Source organism: Anolis sagrei, chromosome 2, assembly GCF_037176765.1.
Source record: "Anolis sagrei isolate rAnoSag1 chromosome 2, rAnoSag1.mat, whole genome shotgun sequence".
NCBI lineage: Eukaryota > Metazoa > Chordata > Lepidosauria > Squamata > Dactyloidae > Anolis > Anolis sagrei.
Window position 1 is genome coordinate 1,513,782 of NC_090022.1, and position 25,084 is coordinate 1,538,865.

General features: G+C 47.7%; 1 protein-coding gene across 5 annotated transcripts in view; it reads right to left on the reverse strand.

Annotated features, from left to right (window-relative positions):
* Window positions 1-24,572, reverse strand: part of LOC132765349 (bromodomain-containing protein 2) — a 463,888-nt gene extending 439,316 nt beyond the window's left edge. Inside the window, exons 1-10 of one of the 5 annotated variants that reach the window (XM_067464872.1) lie at window positions 18,468-19,095; window positions 11,571-11,880; window positions 10,510-10,707; window positions 9,307-9,448; window positions 8,996-9,219; window positions 7,518-7,967; window positions 2,741-2,869; window positions 2,346-2,621; window positions 1,443-1,666; window positions 955-1,304 (exon numbers count right to left, since the gene is read on the reverse strand). In XM_067464872.1, coding sequence (XP_067320973.1) covers window positions 955-1,304; window positions 1,443-1,666; window positions 2,346-2,621; window positions 2,741-2,869; window positions 7,518-7,967; window positions 8,996-9,219; window positions 9,307-9,448; window positions 10,510-10,707; window positions 11,571-11,880; window positions 18,468-18,499 — 2,335 coding nt within the window. In that variant the 5' untranslated portion in view covers window positions 18,500-19,095. Of the gene's footprint in view, window positions 1-954; window positions 1,305-1,442; window positions 1,667-2,345; window positions 2,622-2,740; window positions 2,870-7,517; window positions 7,968-8,995; window positions 9,220-9,306; window positions 9,449-10,509; window positions 10,708-11,054; window positions 11,143-11,570; window positions 11,881-18,467; window positions 19,096-23,756 lie in introns of those variants that run through there. The other 4 variants (XM_060759644.2, XM_060759642.2, XM_060759643.2 and 1 more) reach the window with 4 other exon arrangements.
* Between the last annotated feature and the right edge of the window lie 512 nt (window positions 24,573-25,084).

Genomic DNA, 25,084 nt, shown 5'->3' on the forward strand with positions numbered 1-25,084 from the left:
CAAAGGAAGGGAGGAAAGAAAAAGATAGAGAAGGAAGAAAAAGGGAAAGAGGGAAGGAAGGAAAGAGGGAGGGAAGGGGGGAGAGAAAGAAAGAAAGGAAATTAAAAAAAGAGGGAGGGAAGAATTGGCCACAGTCACTCAGAAAACACTGAAAAACCCAGAAGAGACTTAAAAAGCCCCCCAAAAAACCATTACAAAGCATGCCCATAATGACATAAATACACATATACACAAATATATAAATACACACATATACACATATATATGCACACAAATCACATATACACAGTCGTTTAGTCTTTGAGCTTATTTCTAGGGGCCCTTCCACACAGCCCTCTCACCAAGGAGATCAAGGCAAAAAACCCTGCAATACCTGCTTTGAACTGGGTTATGGGAGTCCACCCTGCCATATCGCCCAGTTCAAATCAGATCATGCAAGGCTGGGAGGCAATTGGGACTCTTCAGGGCTGGGCAACCCTTGGCCTCCCCGTAGAAGCCTGATCCTGAAGGAACCGGGAGTCAGGCTTCCCATGCTGGAGGTGAAGGAGCATCGACACTTGTCTCGAGAGCCCAATTTGGGGACAGAGGGGGTCCTGTGGGCCTCTCTTTCCTAGACCTATGTAACTCAAGGGGTTTTGCTTCCTGACCACATGATCCTGTGACTTCCCCTCCTTCTCAAAAGTCTGAATCTTCTGTTTCAGGAGGGACCCCCCCCCCCCAGGGTCTCAGGACACCCAGGAACATGAGAGCTACCAAAGGGAGGCAGCTTCCTTGTGTCCATGCCTTCCTTCCTCTGAGAGGCAACAGGAAAAGGCAGTCCCTACCAAAGCGCCACCCTGCGTATTTCCTCTCTCGAAACTCATGGGTGGAGGAGGAGCAGGCCAATGGCTCCCCTTGGGGGCCTACCCTCCGCCCCCCCCCCCCATGGCTGCCTTCCCTCCGTGCCCGGCTCACCCTCGCTGCTGTAGGGCTTGCGGGGCTTCTTGCGCAGGCAGGAGAGGACGTAGCGCTCCAGCTCCCGCAGGGTGGAGGGCTTGAGGGTCTCAAAGTCGATCTCGATCTCCTCGGGGTTGGAGTCGCGCAGGGAGGGCTCCCGGGACTGGATGATGTGCACCACGCGCCCCAGCTTCTCCCCCGGCAGCTTGTTGATGTCCAGGCTCAGCTGGCGCTTCTCGTCGTAGCTCATGGGCCGGCTCTCCTCCTCCTCCTCCGAGTCGTAGAGGGGCATCATCATCGGGGGTGGGGGCGGAGGGACTGGGGCGGGGGCCAGGGCGCCCTTGGAGCCCCCCGCCTTCTTGGTGTTCCTGGGCAAGGAAGAGGAGGGCCAAGGCCACAGTTGAGCGAAGGACAGGCAAGACGGCTCCTTTGCAAAAGGAGGAAAAGACTCCTCTCCCAGCCAAGCCACCCACCCAGGACCCTTCTTCTCTCCCTCGCACACTCACTTGCTGCCGCCGCCTCCTCCTCCCCCTCCTCCAGAGGCCTTCTTGGACTTCTTGGGCGGGAGGGACCGGGGCTCCCCCTCCCCGGCTTTGCCCTTGCGCTGCTTCTCCAAAGAGGAGGAGGAGGACTTCTTCTTCTTCTTGCGGTCCCTCTTGTCCCGCCTCTTCTTGGGCTTCGAGACCGGGCCCTGGGAGAGCGCCGCCAGTTGCTCATGCACCGCCCGCAGCTGCAAGCAGAAGGCCACAGGGTTGGGAGGGACCCCCAAAGGCCACCCAGCCCAGCCCCAAGAAGAAAGGCACCCCTCCAGACCTCAACAAGGAAGCCTATCCCACAGTTGGACAGCTCTCACCAACTAACGAGCAGGTGGAATCTCTTCCTGGGGTTTGAACGCAATGCTCCATTGGATTCCAATCTACAGAGCAGATTCTCCTCTTTCTCAGTGGGACAGCCTTCCAGATCCTCAAACATGGCCCTCATGTCCTCCCCTCTCACCCTTCCTTCCAAGCTAAACATCCCTTGCTCCCTAAACCACTCCTCAGAGGGATTTGTGGTTTCCACACTGGATGCAGGGTTATTATTCCAGGTGAGGAAGTCTCGTCTAAGCAGAAGACAGCGGGATTTATTCCATCCCTAGAGACCAGACACCTACAGCTGCTGCCTAGAAGCACTTGGCCTTTTCAGCTACCACATCATGCTCTTGGCTCATCCTCAGTTTGGGGTCCCCTCAGAGTCCTAGATCCCTTCCACATGGGCTGCTTGCAAGCCAGGCCCCACCCTCCCCATCTCTGTGCATTGCATTTTTCTTCCCTGAGAGCCATACTGTCCATTTCTCCCTGTGGAAATTCATTTTGTGAGAGGAGGGGCTTCTCCCAACCCCTTCCCCAAGCCAAGCGTGCCCTCCTCACCTGCTCCTGGAGCTCTGCCAGGCGGTTGGCCCGCTCCTCCTCCGAGTCGGAACTCTCGTCGCTGTCGGAGGAGGTCTCACTGCTGCTTTCATCATCATCATCATCGTCATCCTCCTCATCGTCGTCTTCATCTTCCCCATCCTCATCCTCCTCTTCGCTGGAGGAGTCATCCGAGGAGGACTTCATCAGGAGCCCCGGCTGTGGGAGGGACCCTGAGGGAGGGCTGCGCTCGATGGGTTCATCGGGCATCTTGGCGTAGCTGAACTCAAAGACGTCCTGCAGGAAGGAAAGAGGGACCCCAGGGTCAGTGCTGCTGTGGGGCCACAAAAGAGGGAGGGAGGGAGGGAGGTGGTGCTCCTCCGCCCACATTGGGGCCCCCTTCCTCCTCTGCCCACCTGCAGCTTGCGAGCCATGGCCACCACGTCATGGTCTGGAGGGTTGTACTTGTAGCAGTTGGAGAACATCAGCCTGACGTCAGAGGCAAACTCCTGTGCGTCGCGGTAATCCCGGTTCTCCATCTTGCGCTGAGGGGGGAAAGACCGGAGGCTCAGGAACCAAGCTCACAAACACGCAAGGACTCCAACTGTCAAATTTAGTCTTGAGAATTTCCGAAGCTGCCTGCGCGAGCGCAGGAATAAACCATATGTGCAATTCACAGCTGACCACAACGGGAAAGTATATAGTTATATACTAGGAGCCCCCGGCGGCACAATGGGTTAAACCAGTGGTTCTCAACCTGTGAGTCCCCAGATGTTTTGACCTTCAACTCCCAGAAATCCTAACAGCTGGTAAACTGGCTGGGATTTCTGGGAGTGGTAGGCCAAAACACCTGGGGGCCCACAGGTTGAGAACCACTGGGTTAAACCCTTGTGCCAGCAGGACTGAAGGCCGACAGGTCAGCGGTTCAAATCTGGGGAGAGCGGGTTGAGCTCCCTCTCATTGGGGGGGGGGGGGGGGGGTAGAGAAAAGGGAAAGCTTGCCAAAGGAAAGCTTGCAGTATGACCTCCAGGCATCCTCATGGGAACTATAGTTTATGTCCTTGTTTTAAATTTTGTTTCACCTTTGAGACTACCTTTATATCTTAATATATCTTAATATATCTTTATATATTCATTTGAAATGGGTTTTTGTGAGGTGGAAGCAAGAAAAAAGTGCTATTTACACCTTTCCGAACATATTAGAGGTCAGCCTTGCTTATAAGCCCCTATTTAGGCAGTTTTTGCTTTCTCTTTTGTCTCAATAGGCCAGTGGCAATTTTGAGGTCAAGTCATATGTTTGCTTTGAGCTGAGGTTTGAAAAAACTCCAAGATCAGATCGATACTTTGGGGCAGTGCAATGAGAGAATGGTGTTCTGAGATGGCTTTTAAACAAATAATTTTAAAGTGGATCTAAGTGATTGTAATGTTTGCATAAATTTATGATTTAATGTCCTGGCACTGGATATTTGCCATCGTCGTCATCCTCCTCATCGTCTTCATCTTCCCCATCCTCATCCCCCAAATATGTGTTGTGCTCTGCCCCGAGTCAGGGTGAGAAGGGCAGAATAGAAATGTTTCAAATGAAATTTTTAAAAAATCAAACATCTGGGCAATATCCTTGCAGACGGCCAATTCTCTCACACCAGAAGCGACTTATAGTTTCTCAAGTCTCTCCCGAGATGGAAAATATATATATTATAATATCCAGAAGGATATTGATCAGCCGGGTCATATTTGAGATGAGGGTGACCAACAAATCAAAGGCATGGAATCCAGGAATCCCTCTGAGGAGAGCCGTGCTTAATTATCTGAAAGGATACCCCATTGAGGAGGCACGGGAAAGGTTTGTTTCTCCTGTTCCAGAGGATGGACCCACTAGAGACATGGAGTCGGGCTCAGGGAAAAAGAGATTCCGTGTCAACACTAAGAAGAACTTCTGAGGGTCAGACCTGCTCAATAAGGGGAATAGGAGAACCCAACCCAGACTTCCAAGCCTGGCCCATATGAGGCCACATGCAACCTGCCTGAGCCTCAATCGTGAAGGGATGCAGCTGCCTTTGAAGAAATGCTATTGTGAGGAAGATGGAAAACGCTTGTTTTCTGCGGCTCCAGAGCTGATTGGGAGGGCAGGAACCAAGGGATTCAGATGGCAAGGGAAAGGAATCTGCGTTCCCTCATCTCTCTTGGAAAACCCTATACCAGTTATATCCTACATGTTCATGCCCAGGATTTATTTTTTAATTTTAAACTTTTACATTCGGCCTGGCCATAGGTTTTAATCTTTGTGTGTTATTGTTTATATGTGATTTATTTTAATTGTATTGTATTTATTGTTTTTTGTTTATTGATGTACTCTTGGTCTTGGCCTCATGTAAACCACTCTGAGCCCCTTGGGGAGATGGTGGCGGGGTATAAATAAAGTTATTATTATTATTATTATTATTATTATTGTTATTATTATTATTATTATTATCTACCCAAACAGCTCTGCCCTCTTTATAGGCCTATAAGCAGAGGCTAGATGACCATCTGTTGAGAGACACTGGTTGTGTGTCCCTGCTGGGCGGAAAGGGGATGGACTAGATGGCCCTTGGGGTGCTTTCCCATCATGGTAGAGTCAACGGAATTCATTTTGAAGTGATTCATGTAATTAAAAAAAAAACCGTTGGCTATGGCAATTCCACAAACCAATGGGATCACAACAGAGATTCTTTCCAACACAAGGGAAAAAACTCTGGACAGGGCGGCCTCTGAGTCTAACAAACTCTCCTATGTGTTATCGAACGCTTTCATAGCCAGAATCAATGGGTTGCTGTGAGTTTTCTGGGCTGTCTGGCCATGTTCCAGAAGCATTGTCTCCTGGCATTTCGTCAGCATCTCTGGCAGGCATCCTCAGAGGTTGTGAGGTCTGTTGGAAACTAGGCAAATGGGGTTTATATATCGGTGGAATGATGTCCAGGGTGGGAGAAAGAACTCTTGCCTGCTTGAGGCAAGTGTGAATGCTGCAGTTGATCATCTTGATTAGAAGGCCATTAAATGCTAATCAAGGTGATCAATTGCAACATTTACACTTGCCTCCAACACACTTTTCCCCACCCTGCCTGACTTTCCTCAGATGTATAAACCCCACTTGTCTAGTTTCCAAGAGACCTCATAATCTCTGAGGATGCCAGCCATAGATGTGGGCAAAACGTCAGGAGAGAATGCTTCTGGAACACAGCCAGACAGCCCAGAAAAAGCACAGCAACCCAGGCTCTTCTATTTCCAAGATCTTTAAACAGAGATTGGAGGAGCAGCTCAGGAGTGATGCCATTGTGCAAAACAGTCATTGGGGTCCCGTTCAGCTACTGCTGTAACTGTCCTATTTATTGCTATCCAATTATTTCCAAAACTGGGAATTCAAAGCATTGCACCATGTGAAACAATATGAATACTAACACACACAAATGACCACTGAAATAGAATTAACTCTACAGTATTTATATACCGCTTTTCTCACCCCTATATATACAGTATATAAATATTGTAAATAAATAAATAAATAAACTCTATAGAGTTTCTCAAACTGTGCTCTTCTGGGTGTTTTGCAACTTCAGTTCCCATAAATCCCAGACAGCCGATCAGTTGCTAGGAATTGTGGGAAAGCACAGTTTGAGAAACTTTGACACAGAGTACTGAAACACTCGGTGACCCAGTGAAATCAACACGATCCCATTAAAAAGTTAGAAACAGTTCACTTCAAACAGCACAGCGCCCCCTCGTGCTTCCTTCAAAAACTTTGGCACAGGACTTCTGGGGAGGGGCCCAATTAATGCCTTTTAAAAATTCAGCCAATAAAGCTTTCCTCAGCAAGCCTGGCAGCCACACACACAGCGCGCCCACTCATCAACCAGGATCACTAAACTCCTAGGGACGCAGCCCAGAATAATATGCAGCAGCAAAAATGGCCAATACAATTTTGGACTGCATCAGAGGGATTCCAGGATCAGGCATAGGCAAACTTGGGCTCTCCAGGTGTTTTGGACTTCAACTCCCACAATTCCTAATGACTTACCGTCTATTAGGAATTGTGGGAGTTGGAGTCCAAAACACCAGGAGGGAGGGTGAAGTGGGCCCAGGCCTGATCTAGATCAAAGGAAGCCATAATCCCACTGTCCAGTTCTGGGCAACAAAACTCAAAATATGGATACGGACTTTCAATGGGAACTTTTTCAGAGAAGGACCACCAAAATGGTCAAAGTTCTGGAAACCCTGAATCCCTCTGAAGAGTGGCTTAAAGAGCTGGGACTGTTCAGCTTGGAGAAGAGAGAGCCATGGGCTAGATGGCCATCTGTCAGGGGAGCTTTGAATGCAATATTCCTGCTTCTTGGCAGGGGGTTGGACTGGATGGCCCATGAGGTCTCTTCCAACTCTATGATTCTATGGATGAACCCTTGAACAGAGGGAGGGCAGACAGTGCGGGAGGGTAAGCTTATTTTCTGCCAATGTACAGACTGGGATGCAATGGATTTAAATGGCAGGAAAAGAGATTCCAACAACATTGGGAAGAACTTCCCAACCATAAGACCTGTTTGGGAAAGGAATTGGCTGCTGCTGCTGACTGGGAATTCATTGGCATCACCTTCTTTGGAGGTTTCTGAATTGAGGCTAGATGTGCATCTGTTGGGGGTGCTTTAATCATATCAAAGAACAATGAATTCAAACTACAGGGGAAAAAAGGAGATTCCACCTGAACATGAGAAAGAACTTGCTGACTGGGAGGGAGAGGGAGAGAGGGAGAGAGGGAGAGAGAGAGAGAGAGCTGTTCAGCATGGGAACTCTCTTTCTCTCTATCCATGTGTGGTGGAGGCTCCTTCTTTGGAGGCTTTGAAGCGGAGCCTGGGTGGCCATCTATCGGGGGTGCTTTGAAGGCAGAATGGGGTTGGACTGAATGGCCCACAAGGTCTCTTCCAACTCTAGGATTCTATGTGTGCACCAGCCTGAAAGAAGAGGTTGGACTGGATGGACTTTGGGGTCCCTTCCAACTCTAGGATTCTAGAATCTACTCCCCAAAGATATGCTCTGGAAGAGGAATCCGCTCCCTTCCAGGTGCGCAAACCACCAGCCATGCTTCAACTGGGCACGAACACAAAATGCGCAAATACAGGGACAGAAGTGTGAGCCTTGCAAGGCCAAGCAAAGCCTGCCTGCCTACCTTGATGGTGCTGAGGTCCATGGGGTGCTTGATGATCTCGTGGTAGTCGTGGAGGCCCAGGGCGGAGGCGTCCACCGGCTTGTAGAAAGGCCAGGCGTAGGCGGCGTGCTTCTTGGAGACCAGCTCCTTGAGGATGCCGTTGCAGTACTTGAGCTGCTCCGAGAGCTTGCCCCGCTTGGAGGTCTGGTGCTGCTGGGAGTCCGGCAGGTCCTTGCGGGGGGGCTTGATGGGGCGCCCGCTCTCCCGCCGCGCTGGGATCTTGGCCGCCTTGCCCCCCTCCGCCAGTGGGGAAGGGGCCCCCGCACCCAGTGGGGAGGACTCTCCAACGCCAATGCCAACACCAACGCCCCCTCCTCCTCCTCCGCTGATGCCCCCTCCTCCGCCGCTGGTGGCAATGATGGCCGTCGGGGTTGGGGTGGTGGTGTCTGCTTTCCGCTTCACGCCCTTCTTCTGCAGGAGGAACAGCAGGAGGCTCAAAAGAGGCCCACTGGGCAGGGTGGGCCCCCATCCCCTATTTCAGAGCTAGAAAGCTTTTGCCTTTTATATCGATCCAAGCAGGGTTAAGACTATGACATTGGCAAGTCAGGCTTGAATCCCCACTGAGACATACTGGCCGACTCAGAGTAAGGCACACGCCCTTAGAGGAAGGCAGGAGCAAACCTTCTCTGATCAAACCTTACCAAGAAAATCCCCACCATCAACTCCCTTAGAGACAGGCAGGGGCAAACTTCGGCCTTCCCTCCCGGTGTTTTATAATATTTATAATCAGAATAAATCCTTCTTTATATCCCACTTTTCTCCTTCACAGGATCCAAAGTGGCTTACAACATATTAAAATCATGTAAACAACAGTCCACATACATAGATAATAAGTATAAAACATCATGAAACAACAATATGCATGCACATTCTTGTGATATCATGTCAGATTATATTGCACTTTGTTCCAGTCCACAACATTATGGCATTTCTTATCACTCCAACTCAGCATCCTTCACTAAAGGCTTGTCTAAACGGTTAAGTTTTTAATTGGTGCTTGAAAGAAGAAAGGGAGGGAGAGAAGTGTTTTAATTTCTTTTGGGAAGGTGTGGGTTTTGGATTTCAAATCTTACCATTCCCAACAATTGTTGGGAATTGTGGGAGTTGAAGTCCAAAACACCTGAAGGGCCAAAGTTTACCCATGCCAGTTTTAGGTTCTCCAGAAATCAAAAACGGCTTGAAAGCCCAGAACAAAGCGTGGTAGAATGGAGTTGGAGTGGATGCCCCTTGTGGTCTCTTCCACTAACTATGAATCCATGATTACTTTTCTTCCAAAGCAGAGACACTCAGGCTCAAGCGCTTGGTGCTGCAACTGAAGTCTCCCTCCTAGTTCTGGGCCTTCAGGAATCCCTGGACTTCTCCTCTGGACTTCTCCGTAAAGAGGCTCCTCCCTGCTGGGACCCTACGTTCCCAGCTCTTATGATTCCAAAGCCACTTACTTTGGCCAGGGGCTGCGTGGGGGCAGGGACGGACAGCAGGGGCTGGGAGGAAGCAGCAGCAGTGTGGAGGGGTTTCAGTGCGGAGATGACCGACGGGTGTGGGATGTTGATGACCGTGGTGGGGATGTCTGCGGCGCTGGCAACAGGGGTGGCCGGGAGAAGCTGCGTCTGGGACACTGAAGAGACGGCCGGGACTTGCTGGGCGTTGGTGGCTGCTAGGAGCGCTGGGGAAACAGAGGCAGCCCTGCTCAGTGGGGGGAGCCCAGGCCATCCACCTCCTTGCTCCCCACTTCCAGCCCTGCGGCCATTACCTGCCGCCCGGGAGGCCCCCTTCTTGTGGCTGTTCTTGGCCACAGTCACCACCACCTCCTGCTCCTCCTGAGGCATCTGAGCCACCTTCTGCAGGAAGATCTTCTCCAAGGTTTGGGCCATCAGCACAATGTCATCTGTGGGCTGCAAGAAAGGAAAGGGCATCAGAGGAGGCCTCTGGGGCAACAGGAGGGCAGAAAGGCAAAGCAGTAGCCACCACACCGTAATGCCCTGAGGAAGATGCCAGTGCCACATGGCGATGGAGCGCCAGTCAAGGATTCAGGGAGACCAGGGATCAGATCCCCACGCAGCCCTGGAAACACCCCAGGGGCCTCAGGGACATCACCCTCCTTCCTCAGCCTTAGAGGAAGGGCTCCTCCAAAGAAACACAGCCAGTAAAAGGCAGGCTAATTGAACTGGGATGGAAGGGAATGGAAGCGTGGGGGGGGAGAGGGGCGAAGTCAATGTTAAAGCATATAAGGCAATCCCCGAGTTACAAACACCTACAAACAGCTCCTAGTTAATAACAGGGCTGAGACAACAGGAAGTGAGGAAAATCTGCCCCTAAGAAGGGAAATTCCCCCTGGAAGCTATATTAATATTAACAGTATAATTAGCCTCTCCTGACTGCTTGAGGAGAGATACAACAAATTAAAAAAAATAAACACCAAACTACAATAAATTACTAAGTTTCATAGCTACAGAATTGCCATCTAGTGGTAACAGAATGCAAATCAAAACTCATGACTGAAAGTGGACTGGGTAGGCCTGCTGAAAGAAAGGGGTCTCCAGTTGGGTTTTAAATTCCGAGACTTCATTTAACTGTCGGATCTCACCTTAATATCTTGTTTGTAACTTGGTCACTGCCTGTAACTCCCAAGCACCAGTTCAATCTAACTAGTGGGAAGACTTGCTTGACTCTAACCACTAACAGAGAATGGATGGGTGTCTTTCACCAGAGCTTTCTCTTTGTGGCAGGGGGTGGACTACATGGCCCTGGGGTCCCCTTCCAAGATTTTGATTCCACTCACTATGCTCTATTCAGCACTGTTCTTCCCTGCTCCTCCAGCCTTCCTCCCACTCTCCCCAGGGACCCAGCCGCCTCTCCTCCTCGCACCCTCCACATGAACTTGTATATTCAGGAAGTAGGGCTCTGCCACCCCCACCCCCACAAATTGCTTCTGCCAAGGCAAGGGGCTCCTCACCTTGTTGTAGATGTAACAATTGGTGAACATGGTGTTGAAGTCCTGCATGCACTCAGCTGAGCTCCAGTAGTAGTTGTTCTCCAGGCGCCGCTTGATGGTGCCCATGTCCATCGGCTGCTTGATGATCTTGTGGTAATCCTGGGGGAGAAGGGAAGGGGGCCATGAGTTGGATGGACAGCCAGCTGCCCCCACGGCCACCTTCCTCAATAGAGACACAGCCAGGGTCACAAGCTGGTCCAATGCCTGGAGCTCTATTAGGCCAAGGCCACAATATTGGGGGGGGGGGGGTGTAGGGATGCATACTGTGCCCCAAAAGCCTTCTTTGCATCCCACAATCAATTACCCCAGAGGACGTGCTCAGAGAGGGTTCCCTTCTGCTTGCTTGGCTCCGCTGCTCCTTCCTGGGGGAAGCTCAGGGCCTAGGCCCCAAAGGAGGAGCTGCCCAGAGGAGGACTGCACTGAAAAGCCTTATCTGCCCTGCTTGGCACCCTCCGGGAGCCGGGCAAAGAGAGACCTGACTGGACCGTGTATTTGCTCAATGTTACCTCTGGGCTTTAACTCCTTAGGTGCCACAGGCGCTGGCCTTTAATTTGGGGGCCACTTGATGTCTTCTACAAAGTCATGGATGGGAATCTGCAAAACGCATTCAGGGGACAAGAGATTAGATCAAGGGGGCGGCGGCGTGATAGTGCTCAAGCGGCTGCATCGTCTCATCCATACCTTTGTAGGGGGCATCAGGGAGGACCAAAGGCAGGAAGGAAGGAATGCTTTTGCGGGTGGGGGACAGGTGAAGGGGAGCCAAAGCCAATAGGGCTTGGAGGCAGGCCCAGCACAACCACAGCACTGTCTGCTGCTCCCCAGGACTCAGGCAGAGGAGCCAAGGATCCCCCAAAGGCCATGGAGCAGGAGCGGAAGGCTTCTTCCACCCCAAGGAGCACAGGAGCCTCCCCCAACCCTCAAAAAGTACCTCAATGTACAGCCCAGACATGCTGCATGTGCACATTCCACGTGTACCCCCCTCCCCCCCACCATCCCTCCAAAAGGCAAGAGAGGCCCATTACCGGCAGGCCCAGCTTGATGGCGTCCACGGGCTGGCGGAAGGGCCAAGCGAACTGGTGCTTCCACAGAGCCTTCATGACCACCTTGTGGAGGTACTGCAATTGGTTGGTGACCCGGCCAGGCTTCTTGGGGTTGGCCACCTCTGGAGGGGTCGGGATGGCCGGGCTGAGTGGGAGGGACGGTGCCGAAGCAGCCATATTCGGTGGGCCCTCAAAACCCTCGTAGAGCAGCGACGGCTTGCGGATCCGCTTCCCCGGAGGCGCAGACTCCACTGCCAGGCCCACCAAGGTGGCATTGCCCTCCCCCAGGGTCCTGCAAGACAAGGATAATAGACACTAGCCTCAAAGCCCCAGGTGACCAATTCAATCGGCTGCAACAGCTTCTGACACAGAGAAAGTGGTTGCCATACAGCCGGCTAAAGAAAGCACAACATCTGCACGCAGTCCAGCAAAGGAAGGTATGAGTTGCAAGGAACTCCTGCAGCCCCCAGTGAAAGCTCCCCTTGACCTGAGAACTTCTGCAACCTCCCAGTCACATCACACTGCTGCCGGTTACTGCTCTGCTGCCGGGCCACTTCACAGGAAGCCTACACACAACCCCCTTCCCTGCCCACCTTCAGAACCTGGCTGTTGGGGGGGGGGGGTCCTTGGGAGAGGAGTGGAGCTAACAGAGAGGGGAAAAGAGGATGCCAAACCAACCTGACAGCTTTGCCCATAGGAAAAGGAAGGGCAGGCGGAGACCCAACCAGTGCAGCTAAGCACAAGGAAATTATAAGCTGATCAACCCTCCCAGCAGCAAGGCAGCTTCAAATGGGAATGGGGAGACATTGCACAATTCAACGCAACAGCCCTAAGGACACAAATGACACAGCAATACTCAAGCACCACCCACCTCCCTAGGGGACAGGGTGATATGTGCAGGGGTGGGGGGGGGGGAGAGAAGCCACATCACCTGCCTTTTACCCCACTGGTTCTCAACCTGTGGGTCTCCAGATGTTATCGCCTTCAACTCCCAGAAATCCTAACAGCTGGTAAAGTGACTGCAATTTCTGGGAGTTGTAGGCCAAAAACACCTGGGGACCCACAGATTGAGAACCACTGCTTTACCCCATAGCGAGTCACTCTCTAGACCTTCATTCTAGAAATAAAGACTGGAAATGCCTTGACCACACAAACCCACAAGGCCACACAGGGATACCCAAGCCATGCTGCCTTCTGGGTGTCACTGAAAATGTGTCAGGGGAGCCAATGCGGAAACAACCGGGGGCTGCACCTCAAAGGTCAAGAAAGGAAGCCAGAGAAAGCAAACTCTATTGAAAGAATACTATACAGCTGCACTGGAAGGCCTAGAAAAGGACCAGAGAGAGCCTACGTGGTTGGGAGGTGAATGAAGAAAGCCACAAATCCATCCCACAACTGAAGGAGAGTGGGCGTCAAGGCAAGGGAACCCCGAGCACATCCTCCTCTCACAGCAGGCCTTTCACAAGGCTTTCCCAAGAAGCCCAAAAGACACCAGGAGGGACGACAGGGGCTTCTCCACCAGGACAAGAAGCACCAAAAGCAAAATGCCAACGCTGACTTTGCCAACTGCCCTTGTGCCCACCATCCCCGGCCCTCCCGACGTAATCTCCACCATTGGGAGGGACAACAGGTGGAATAAAACCATGGAATTCTAGGGCTTGAAGGGATCCTTATGATCCTTCCAGTCCAACCTCCTTTGGCCAGGCAGGGAGACACAATCCAAGCCTTCATGACAGATGGCCATCCAGCCTCTGCATTAAAACCTTGACAGACATTGAGGCAGCAGCATATTCTTCTTTCTTACGGTCAGGGTGTTCTTCCCACAATCCAGGAACCTAACTCTTTTCCTGCGATTTGAATCCACAGCAGCAGAAAACAAGCCTGCCCTCCTTCCAAATACAGGGCATCCCCAAAATTTCCATGCATAAGGAAAAATAACACAGCCGTAGTATATGATCATGTTATGGCCTGCAAGGACCCCTGATCGTAAAACCTGCAGCTTACATGGAAAGATTAGAAACATTTGATGTGAAATTCCCAAATAACAGGTGTTGTTGGGAAGTTTGGAAAGAGGTGGCCAACACACACAGTGTTTTGTACATATTTTAAAAAGTGATAGTACATTTAGCTATAATTCCCCACTCTCCTTTTGTGTGGTGAATTTTGGGGCACCCTGTGCCTAAACATGGCTCTCACCCCAGCCACCCAAACAGGTCCAGAACTGGACACAGAAGGGGGGGGGAACCATAACTCCCCTGGATTCAATTTATTACTACTTCATTTCTACCCTGCCTTTCTTGACTCTGGAGAGTTCCAGGTGTTTTGAACTTCACCTCCCAGAATCATTGGCCAAAGTAGTGGAGGCTTCTGGGAGCTGAAGTCCAAAACAACCAGAACCTGGGCACTGCTATGGATGCAACCTGGAATGGCATTGGCCTTCTGAGCTGCCACATCCCACTGGGGGGCTCCAAGGGGGCGAGGCAGGGCAGGTGTGCTCTCCTGAGCAGCAAGGACAGCCACTTGGGGACTGCATGTAGTACCTGCTAACATTGGCTAGTTAGTGGTGTCAGAGTGAGCTACTACAGGCAGTCCCCAAGTTACAAGCAAGAGAGGTTCTGCAGGTCTGTTCTTAAATTGGATATGTTTGTAAGTTGGAACAGGGACATCTTTTTAGTGTTTGGATAGCAAAGGGAAGGGTCAATACCCCTGCAGGGTTTGTTTTACTGTTTGCACCTCTGTTCAGATTTCCCCTCCCTTTCTGTCTATTGTGTACAAAACTATTTATGTTTATAGCATTCGAGTACACAACCAACCCACACTTCTTTGTGAACTTTAGTTGGCTATTGTAAATTAATGTGGATGCTTGTTTATATTATTATATAATTTTGTTTGACTACCTGTAGTTTAATTTATGGATGTTAGGCTTTAATTTGAGATTAGATTTTTATATTATTTTCATATGTTTGTTTTACAAAGGCATGGAATGTTTGCTGTTGTTACATTGGAATCCGCCATGAGTCCCCTTGAGGAGATAGGGTGGAATACAAAGCAAGGGTTATTATTATTATTATTATTATTATTATTATTATGTTATCTTGCTTTATTAACTAATGTGTGATTATGTTTGGTTATATCATTTATTGTACTTGTTTGTTTGGTTATATATGGACCATGGCTCTATGGGAAGATGGGGCAGGGTGTAAATAAAGATTTGTTTATTTATTTATGGCGCCCCTCTCACCCTGAAGGGGACTCAGAGTGGCTTACAAGTAATATGTAAATACATTACATTATATTATTACCATAGCATAACGTTAGTATTATATTGTTTTACATTATAATATTATCAATATTATATGTAAATACAGTATATTATATTATTACCACAGCGCAATATTAGTATTATAAATTACTATATTGCACTCTACCATTATACTGTAGCATTATTATTAATATTGCATGCAAAATAAAATATATAACTATATTATCATATTATTAGTATATCATTTCACATTATATTATCAATATTATATGTAAATACAATATATGATATTACTATAGCACAATATTAGTATTATATATTACTACATTGTATTATACCATACTGTAGTATTATTAGTAATATTACATATAATATAAAATATAAAATTATAATATTGTATTATTAGTAGTATTATATTGTATTACATTACAATACTATCATTATATGTAAATACAATATATTATATTATTACCACAGCACAATATTAGAATTATAAATTACTATATTGCACTATAACATTATAGTGTAATATTAGCAATATTACACATAATATAAAATATATAATTGCATTGTATTAGTAGTAGTTTTATACTGTACTACATTACAATATTATTAATATTATATGTATGTACAATTTATTTATGTATGCATGACATTTATATGCTACCTTTCTCACTCCATAGGGGACTCAGAACAGCTTACAAATAATACATAAATACAATATATTATATTATTATCACAGCACAATATTATATATTGCACTATGCCATTATGGTGTAATATTATTAGTAATATTGCATGTAATATAAAATATAATTATGATATTGTATTATTAGCAGTATTATATTGTATTACATTATAATATGATCAATATTCTATGCATATACAATATATTATATTATAATTATGTCCTTCCAAATAACATGTAAATACAATATATTATAACCATAGCACAATATTAGTATTATATCTTACTATGTTGTAGTATACTATTATAGTGTAATATTAGTAATTTTACATGTAATATGAAATACATATTTATAATATCATATTATTAGTATTTTATCATTTTACATTATCAATATTATATGTAAATACATTATTACCACAGCAGAATATTAGTATTTTAAATTACTATATTGCACTATACCATAATGTAGCATTATTAGCAATATTACATTACATGTAATATAAAATATATAACTATAATATCATATTATTATTACTATTATATCATTTTACATTTTATTATCAATATTATATGTAAATACATTATATTATTACCACAGCAGAATATTAGTATTTTAAATTACTATATTGCACTATACCATTATACTGTAGCATTATCAGTAATATTACATGCAATATAAAAATATAACTATAATATCATAGTATTAGTAGTATTATATCATTTTTCAATATATTATCAATATTTTATGCCAATACAATATATATTACCATAGCACAATATTAGTATTATATATTACTACGTTGTACTATACCATTATACTGTTCATTATTAGTAATATATCATTTCACATTATATTATCAACATTATATGTAAATACAATATATTACCATAGCACAATACTAGTATTATATTGTATAACCTTATAATATTATCAATATATGTAAATACAATATATATTACCATAGCACTTTATTAGTATTTAAATTACTATATTGCACTATACCATTATACTGTACCATTATTAGTAATATTACATGTAATGTAAAATATATAACTATAATATCATTATTAGTAGTATTACATCATTTTACATTATATTATCAATACTATATGTAAATACAATATATTATATTATTGCCATAGCACAATATTAGTATTATATTGTATTACCTTAAAATATTATCAATATATGTAAATACAATATATATTACCATAGCACAATATTAGTATTATATATTACTATATTGCACTATACCATTATACTGTACCATTATTAGTAATATTACATTATATTATTACCACAGCACAATATTATTATAAATTACTATATTGCACTATACCATTCTACTGTAGAATTATTAGTAATATTACATGTAATACAAAATATATAACTATAATATCTTATTATTATTAGTATTATACCATTTTACATTATAGTATCAATATTGTATTTAATTACAATATATTATATTACCACAGCACAATATTAGTATTTTAAGTTACTGTATTGCACCATATCATTATACTGTAGTATTAGCAATATTACATGTAATATAAAATATATAACTATAATATATTATTATTAGTAGTATATCACTACTATATTTACTATACCATTATACTGTAGTATTATTAATGTTACATGTAATATCAAATATATAACTATAATATTGTATTATATTAAAATATTATCAATATTATATGTAAATACAATATATTATATTATTACCACTGTACAATATTAGTATTATAATTTACTATATTGCTGTATACCATTATACTATAGCATTATTGGTATTACATGTAATACAATGTATATAACTATAATATTGTATTATTAGTAGTATTATATTGTATTAAAATATTATCAATATTATATGCAAATACAATATATATTATTACCATAGCACAATATTAGTATTATATTGTATTACCTTAAAATAGTATCAATATTATATGTAAATACAATATATATTGCCAGAGCACAATATTAGTATATATTACTATATTGTACTATACCATTATACTGTCATATTATTAGTAATATTACATGTAATAAAAATATATAACTATATCATATTACTATTAGTACATCATTTTACATTATATTTTCAGTATTACATGTAAATACATTACATTACCATAGCACAATATTAGTATATTGTTTTACATATTATCAATATTATATGTAAATATAATATATTATATTACCATAGCACAATATTAGTATGTAAAATGATCTAATAGTAATATGATATAGTTATATATTTTTATTACATGTAATATTACTAATAACGGTATACTATAGCATTATTAGTAATATTATATTGTATTACCTTAAAATACTGTCAATATTATATGCAAACATAATATATTATATTACCGTAGCACAATATTAGTATTTTAAATTACTATATTGCACTATACCATTATACTATAGTATTATTAGTAATATTATATTGTATTACCTTAAAATATTATCAATATTATATGTAAATACAATATATTGTTTTATACTATTGATATCTGTCCCTGTGAGAACTAGATTTTGGGAAATGTGGTTTGTTGTGGAAACGAGGACTGGGGCTTCAGTGAAGGAGACCCCTTTCCCCGCCTGAGTGGACGTCCCTTCTTCCCGAGGGGTAGCTTCCTATGCTTGTCCTTAACTGCGAGCGGTTTGTAAGCCGGGGAAAGGAGGAGGCAGCCAAAGGCAGGCAGGAAAGCAAGGCAAAGCAAGGCGGGCGTCTGGGGCGGTTGCTAGGCGACGGTGATGTCAAGCGAGACCCGCAGAGAGAGAGAGAGAGAGAGAGAGAGAGAGAGAGAGAGAGAGAGGGGGGGGGGGCCTCGCCTCCTCCATGTCAACACAACCTCTCCCTCATCCCTCCTTCCTTCCCCCGCTCGCTCGCTCGGCGCCCCGGTTACGTACTTGGCGGCGGCGGGGTTGACGTTCTGGAGCATGCCTCTTCCTCCGGGCGGGGCAGCGCTCTCCCGGTTGGGCCCCCCCACTTTGCTCCGGGGCGGAGAACCAGGCCTGCGAGCGGGGCCCTCCCGGCTCACGGCCGGCGCATCCCTCTCTTGAGGCCCAATCGGCGCTCAGAAAATGGCGGCCTTTTCGCGAGCTGAGGGAGAGCGAGCCGGAGGAGGGGGGGCGCCCCTTTCCGGAAGCCCCGGGAGCTCCGCCCCGCGCCGGCGCCGCCAATACCGGGCTCGCCGCCTTCCCGGGAGCCCGCCGCGTCAGGGGGAGCCGGTCCCGAGTGGCGCCGCCTGGGTCCGAGGCGCGGATGGCACTGGATTGGGACGGAGAGGCGGCGGCGCTTCTCTCTGACTGACTGACTGACTGGGAAGAGGGAGGTCAACAAAACCGCTACGGAAGCCGGGAGGAGGGCCCGCCGAGGCGCGAGGACGGCTCCGGATTGAGTCCGCCCACCCGCGCTTCTCCTCCTCCTCCTTCCTCCTCCCTCAGGCAGGCGGATGCGCGCGCACTCTCTGTCTGGCTGGCTCCCTCTCTCTCGGGCCGGAATCCTTCCTCCGCTCCAGCGAAATGGCGCCTCTCGGCCTGCCCTCGGCCGCCCTTATATAGCCGCTCCGCGCGCTCCCATTGGCCAAAGCGGACGCTGACGTCACAGCTCCGCCCGGCCACGCCCCTTTGCCGGCTCGTAGGCGGGACCAAGCCCACCGCCGGATGCCGATTGGGCACAATCGCCGTCGGTCACCGCTCCCCCTCTTCCCCCGCCTTGCCATTCGTTGCCTCGCGATTGGACGCCACGTCACGCGGGGGGCGGGGCCGAGGCAGAGAGGCAGCCGTTGGTTGTTTTTGTGGCGCGGGGGGGGGGGGGGGCGGAGGAGGAAGAGGGGGCGGGCGCCATTTTGTGGCCAGGGAAAGCAGGGCCAGCAGCGAACAATGAGCGCTCCCTCCGCGCCCGGTTCCCGCCAAAAACGCCTTCCCGCTCCCAGCCGGGGAACCCCGGCTAGAAGGGCACGCCACCGCCCCACAAACACACACACACCCGGGGAAACGGGCCTGACACGCGTCACCCCTTCACACCAGCACCCCTGACAGGAAAGCCCGGCCTGGAGGCATGGAGCCCAGGCCAGGCCGCGAAGGAGGGCCACCAAATGCCTCCTGAGCCAAAAGCGTGGCCCCCTCAGGGACCTTCAAGAAAAATGGCCCTAGGAGGGTGTTTACATGCAAGGCCTGCGCCAGGGAGGGGCTCAAGGCAGGCCAGAAGCCACCGCTTCCTCCTCTCTCGCAGCACGTGGCCCTGGCACACCGGCCACGCCAAGGGGAGGCATGGAGCTCAGGTCAGGCCACGAAGGAGGGCCACCAAATGCCCCCTGAGCCAAAACCTGGCCCTCTCACGGCCCTTCAGGGAACAGGAGCCGGGATGTAAACAAGGACGCTTGCCATAGATGCAGGAAAAAGGTCAGGAGAGAATGCTTCTGCAACATAGCCAGGCAGCCTGGGAAACTCACAACAACCCCATCTTCCAGCCTTGAAAGCCTTCCACAAAAGACCCTGGGGAAAAAAGGGCAGGATATAAACAAGGATGCCTGCCACACATGTGGATGAAAGGTCAGGAGAGAATGCTTCTGGAACACAGCCAGGAAAACTCACAACAACCCAGCTTTCCACAACAGACTCAGGGGCCTTCAGGAAAAAGGGGCAGGATATAAACAAGGATACCTGCCACACATGTGGATGAAAGGTCAGGAGAGAATGCTTCTGGAACACAGCCTGGAAAACTCACAACAACCCAGCCTTCCACAACAGACTCATGGGGCCTTCAGGAAAAAGGGGCAGGATATAAACAAGGATGCCTGCCACACATGCGGACAAAAGGTCAGGAGAGAATGCTTCTGCAACATAGCCAAGCAGCCTGGAAAACTCACAACAACCCAGCCTTCCACAAAAGACTCAGGGGGCTTTAGGGAAAAGGGGCAGGATATAAACAAGGATGCATGCCATACATGTGGGCGAAAGGTCAGGAGAGAATGCTTCTAAAACATAGCCAAGCAGCCTGGAAAACTCACAACAACCCCATCTTCCAGCCTTGAAAGCCTTCCACAAAAGACTCAGGGGCCTTCAGGAAAAGGGGGCAGGATATAAACAAGGATGCCTGCCATACATGTGGATGAAAGGTCAGGAGAGAATGCTTCTGGAACATAGCGAGGCAACCCAGTGATTCCAGCCAGGAAAGCCTTCCATAAATGACCGGCCCCAGAGAAGCCAGGCCAAGGAGAGAATGCTTCTAGACCATGGCCATATAGCCCGAAAAAAACCTACAACCACCCAGGCCAAGGACCCATGCAGCGGTCCCTTCCGGGGTGCTCTTGTGACTCAGCACTGCTTTGGTCCAAGGAAAAGGGGAAGAATGGGGGAGAAAGGGTCAGGAGGAAATGCCACAGAGAATGGAGCCCCCCTCAGTCCACACCATATGTCCAACACTCAGGCCAGGGGTAAAAGGGGGAAAGGTCAGGAGGAAATGTCGCAGAGAGTGGAGCCCCCCTCAGTCCACGACATGCCCAGGACTCAGGCCAGAGGTCAGCTTCAAAGCTCCTTTGACCAGCACACAATGCCTTGCCTACCTACACATTATCATTATATTATTATTACTTGAAACATTAAAAGATCAATACACAGCAAACAAGGTCACTCTGCTGGCTGTTATATTCGTATTATTTTACTAACACAAAACACAGCAAATGAGATCAATATGCTGGATTTCGTATCACAAAATCATGTCGAACTCTTCCCAAGTGTCTAGGACTATGTTATTATTATTATCATTATAAAACAAGACCCATAGGGCAGCTAAAAAGCAGGACTCCTGCAGAACTCAAGTGGGAGGAGAAAGGGGCACTGCCAGGCCTTCCCATCATCCTCATTTCCCCCCAAATTGGAGTCCCTGTGATCTGCCGGCCGGCCGCTCCTCCCTTCCAAAAGAGGCCAGGCCCCTTCCTGGGTGGCAGGAGGGCAGGGCCGCACCCCAACCCCAAAGGGAAACCATTCTGGAGCCCTCCGAAGGGGCTGCCACAACTAGGAACCCCCCTGCCATGTTTGAGACAAAATCTAGCTTCTTTTGGGAGGAGAAACAGGGCCAATGAGGAGGATATTGTCCTTCCTATTTAAAATTATAGAACTGTGCCCATGCCACCTACTATTTAAGACTGGGGAGATAGGACAGCTTATAAAGTATTATTCTTTTGGGGTATGGGTGCAGGGTCTATTTATTACAGGCTCTTGTCCTTGCAGCTTAGTTGGGAGGGACCCCAAGGGCCATCTAGGCCACGAACTTGGGGTGTGTGTATGTAGAGGGGTCCCCACATTAATGCTAGTGGTAAGCATGCCCCCCACCCGCAAAAAGTGATTCTTCTTGGAGCTCCCCTCAAGGCAAAGCAAGGGAAGAAGACCCCCTTTCCTTCTGTCCTTCCATGCCTTTCTTAAAATTATAGAACTGTGCCCATGCCAGCATTCCCAGCACCTACTCTTTAAGCCTGGTACAGCTACCTTGGGGAGATAAGGCAGCCTGTAAATAAAGCATTATTATATTATTCTTTTGGGGTGTTGGTGCAAGGTCTGTTTATTACAGGGACTTAGTTGGGAGGGACTCCAAGGGCCACCCAAGCCAGGAACTTGGGGTGTGTGTATGTCTCTCCCTCCACATTATTTTTTATTTATTTACAACATTTATATGCAGCCCTTCTCACCCCAAAGGGGACTCATTGCTGCTTACAAGATATATATACATACAATATATTATATTAGCATAGCACAATATTGTGCAGTTTCTCAAGTCGCTCCTGACACAACAACAAAAAAAGCACAATATCAGTATTACAATTACTATATTATACTATACCATTATAATATTGGCAGGATTACTTTTATATATATGTGTGTTATGGCAAGAATTTTTATGCTTACATTGTTTTGTTAATCTTATGGTTATGTTGTTTACTTTGTATGTTTTGATGATTTTACTTAGAAACTGTTCTGAGTCCCCCCAGGAGATAGAGTAGTATATAAATAAATACATTATTATTATTATAATTATAATTATTATTATTATTATTATTATGGTAGAGAAACACGCCAGTGGTAGGCATGCCCCCCAGAAAAAACAATTCTTGTATTCTTGTATTTGGGCTTGGCCTCCTGTAAGCCGCACCGAGTCTCTTGGGATAACAAATAAAGTATTATTATTATTATTCTCAGGGCTCTCCCAAGATGAAGCAAGGGAAGGAGACCCCTTTCCTTCTTTCCTTCTGTCCTCCCATGCCTTTTCTTAGCCATGGCTTTCCCTTGGAAACGGGCTACCAGATTGTTCTGGCTGCCTCTGGTGCTGCGGTGAGTCACATCCTGGCATGGGGGGCTGGTTTTTCTCTTTCTTGCTTGCTTTCTTTCTCACTGAATGAAAGGAGGAGAGAGTGCTTTGCCTGTTGACAAAGGCGGAGAAGCGGGAGGAAGCTCCATGCCGCAACAGTGGTGCAGCCATTTTGGAAAGCACAAAACAGGGGGGGAAAGTTGGCTGGCTGTCCCAGACAGCTGCCAAAACACACAAAAGGGGGATAAAGGGGGCCGAAAGAGGAAGTGGAGGCCCCTCCAGGGTGGAGGCTAGGCAGCTGGGTGCCTTTGTGCCCAGTTTCCTCCTCCTTCTCTGTAATAATCCCAGGCCTGGCGCCTCCTCCTCCTCCAGCAATGACACAGCAGTGGCCTCCATCTTGGAAAAAAAAGGGGGGAAGGAAGGACAAAGGGAAAAGGGGAGGGAGAGAAGCACACAGTGAAGCACAACCTCCCTCTCCACCCACACACACACACCAACTGTATGCACTCTCAATGAACAGCAGTGGACTCCATCTTGGAGAAGGAGAAAATAGGAAACAGGGAGAGAAGCACAGTAAACACACAACACCCCAAAATGGCCCCCCAATGAAGCTGCAAATCTATAGTCAGGCTTGAAAGGCACACACACACATACACATAAAGAGAAGAGCTGGCCCCATTCTGACCCCAAACCCCCTTTGTGTCCTGAGAGGTCAAAGGTCTTGCTTTGGAGCACAACAAAACCCCCTACCCCCCACCCCCTCCCCATTTCGAAAGAGGCGCCATGCTTATCCCCCCCCAAAAAAACTCATAAAGCAATGCTGAACGACGCAAAAGGCCCCTCCCTTCTCACCCCCCCCCCCAAAAAAGCCATGGAATGTGTGAGTTTACCCGCAGCCTTCTTCTTCTTCCTGGGAGGCATGTCTTCCTCCTCCGCCTCTGCAGCTTTAGCACACAAGGGGGGCATATCCTGGAGACGGTGGCAGGGAGCAGCGGCGGGGGGGCGCGGGCGGGCCCCCCTTCTTCGGAGACGCTCCTCCTCCTCCCCCCTCGGAAAAAAAAGGGGCCCCCTTGGTCAGGTGCCACGTGACAGCCAACTTCCCCCTTTACGTAACGGCAGCTGGCCCTTTAAGAGGCCGCCGCCCGTCCCGGCCCCTGATTGGCCCGCGGGCTGCCGAGGAGGCGGGAAGAAAGGCTTGACGGACAGGACCATCCGGGGAGGTCACGTGGCCGCCAGGGGCTCACCCCATTGGCCGCCCGGCCGAGAGCTTCCATCTTGGGCTTCTTCCGAGTCAGGCGTCGAAGTTTTGAAAAAAATTGTAGAAAAATATTAGTTTTAAGTATCTATATATTGAAATCTTCTTGTTGTTTCGATCCAAGCAGGCGCGGCAGGACCAAGGCGGGTAACCGAGGCAATATGGACGTCGCGGCGCTCCCATTGGCTTCCGTCCGGCACGTGACCCTGAGGGGGAAAATGCCCGGATGGTGACTTTGTGAGGGGGGCTCCTCCCCCTCCTCCTCCTTCCGCGGCCTGCTCCTTTTTCCGCCTCAGGAAACGAAAGAATCCCGCGCCGGCGTCGAAAATCCCGCTGGAAACGAAAGAGAGGAAATTTTGAGGGGGGGTCGGTCCTCCTCCCCCGCCGAGGCGCCTCTTTGGGGCAAAGTCAGCATGGCTCCCGCGACGCCCGGAGAGTCCCACTGCGCAGGCGCGCCCCTCCCGACTCTCGGTGCCCTGCGCGCATGCGCCACGGGAAGGAGCACGCGAGAGGGAGAAGGGGCGGAGGCGCATGCGCCAATGGGCGGGGGAGGGAGAGAGGAGGCGGAGGAGGGGCGCATGCGCGGTGCCGCTTTGCTGCAGTCTCTCTTTGGCCATTGCTGAACTCATGAGAGTTGCAGCTCAAACTAGGCCACACTCATAGAATCCTAAAGTTGGAAGAGACTGCATGGGCCATCCAGTCCAACCCCATTCTGCCCTGCAGGAAAAGCACAATCAAAGCATCCCTGACAGATGGCCATCCAGCCTCAATCATAATAATAGTATTAATAATAATAATAATAGGAATGGAAGAGACTGCATGGGCCATCCAATCCAACCCCATTCTGCCCTGCAGGAAAAGCACTATCAAAACATCCCTGACAGATGGCCATCCAGCCTCAATAATAATAATAATAGAGTTGGAAGAGACTGCATGGGCCATCCAATGCAACTCCATTCTAGG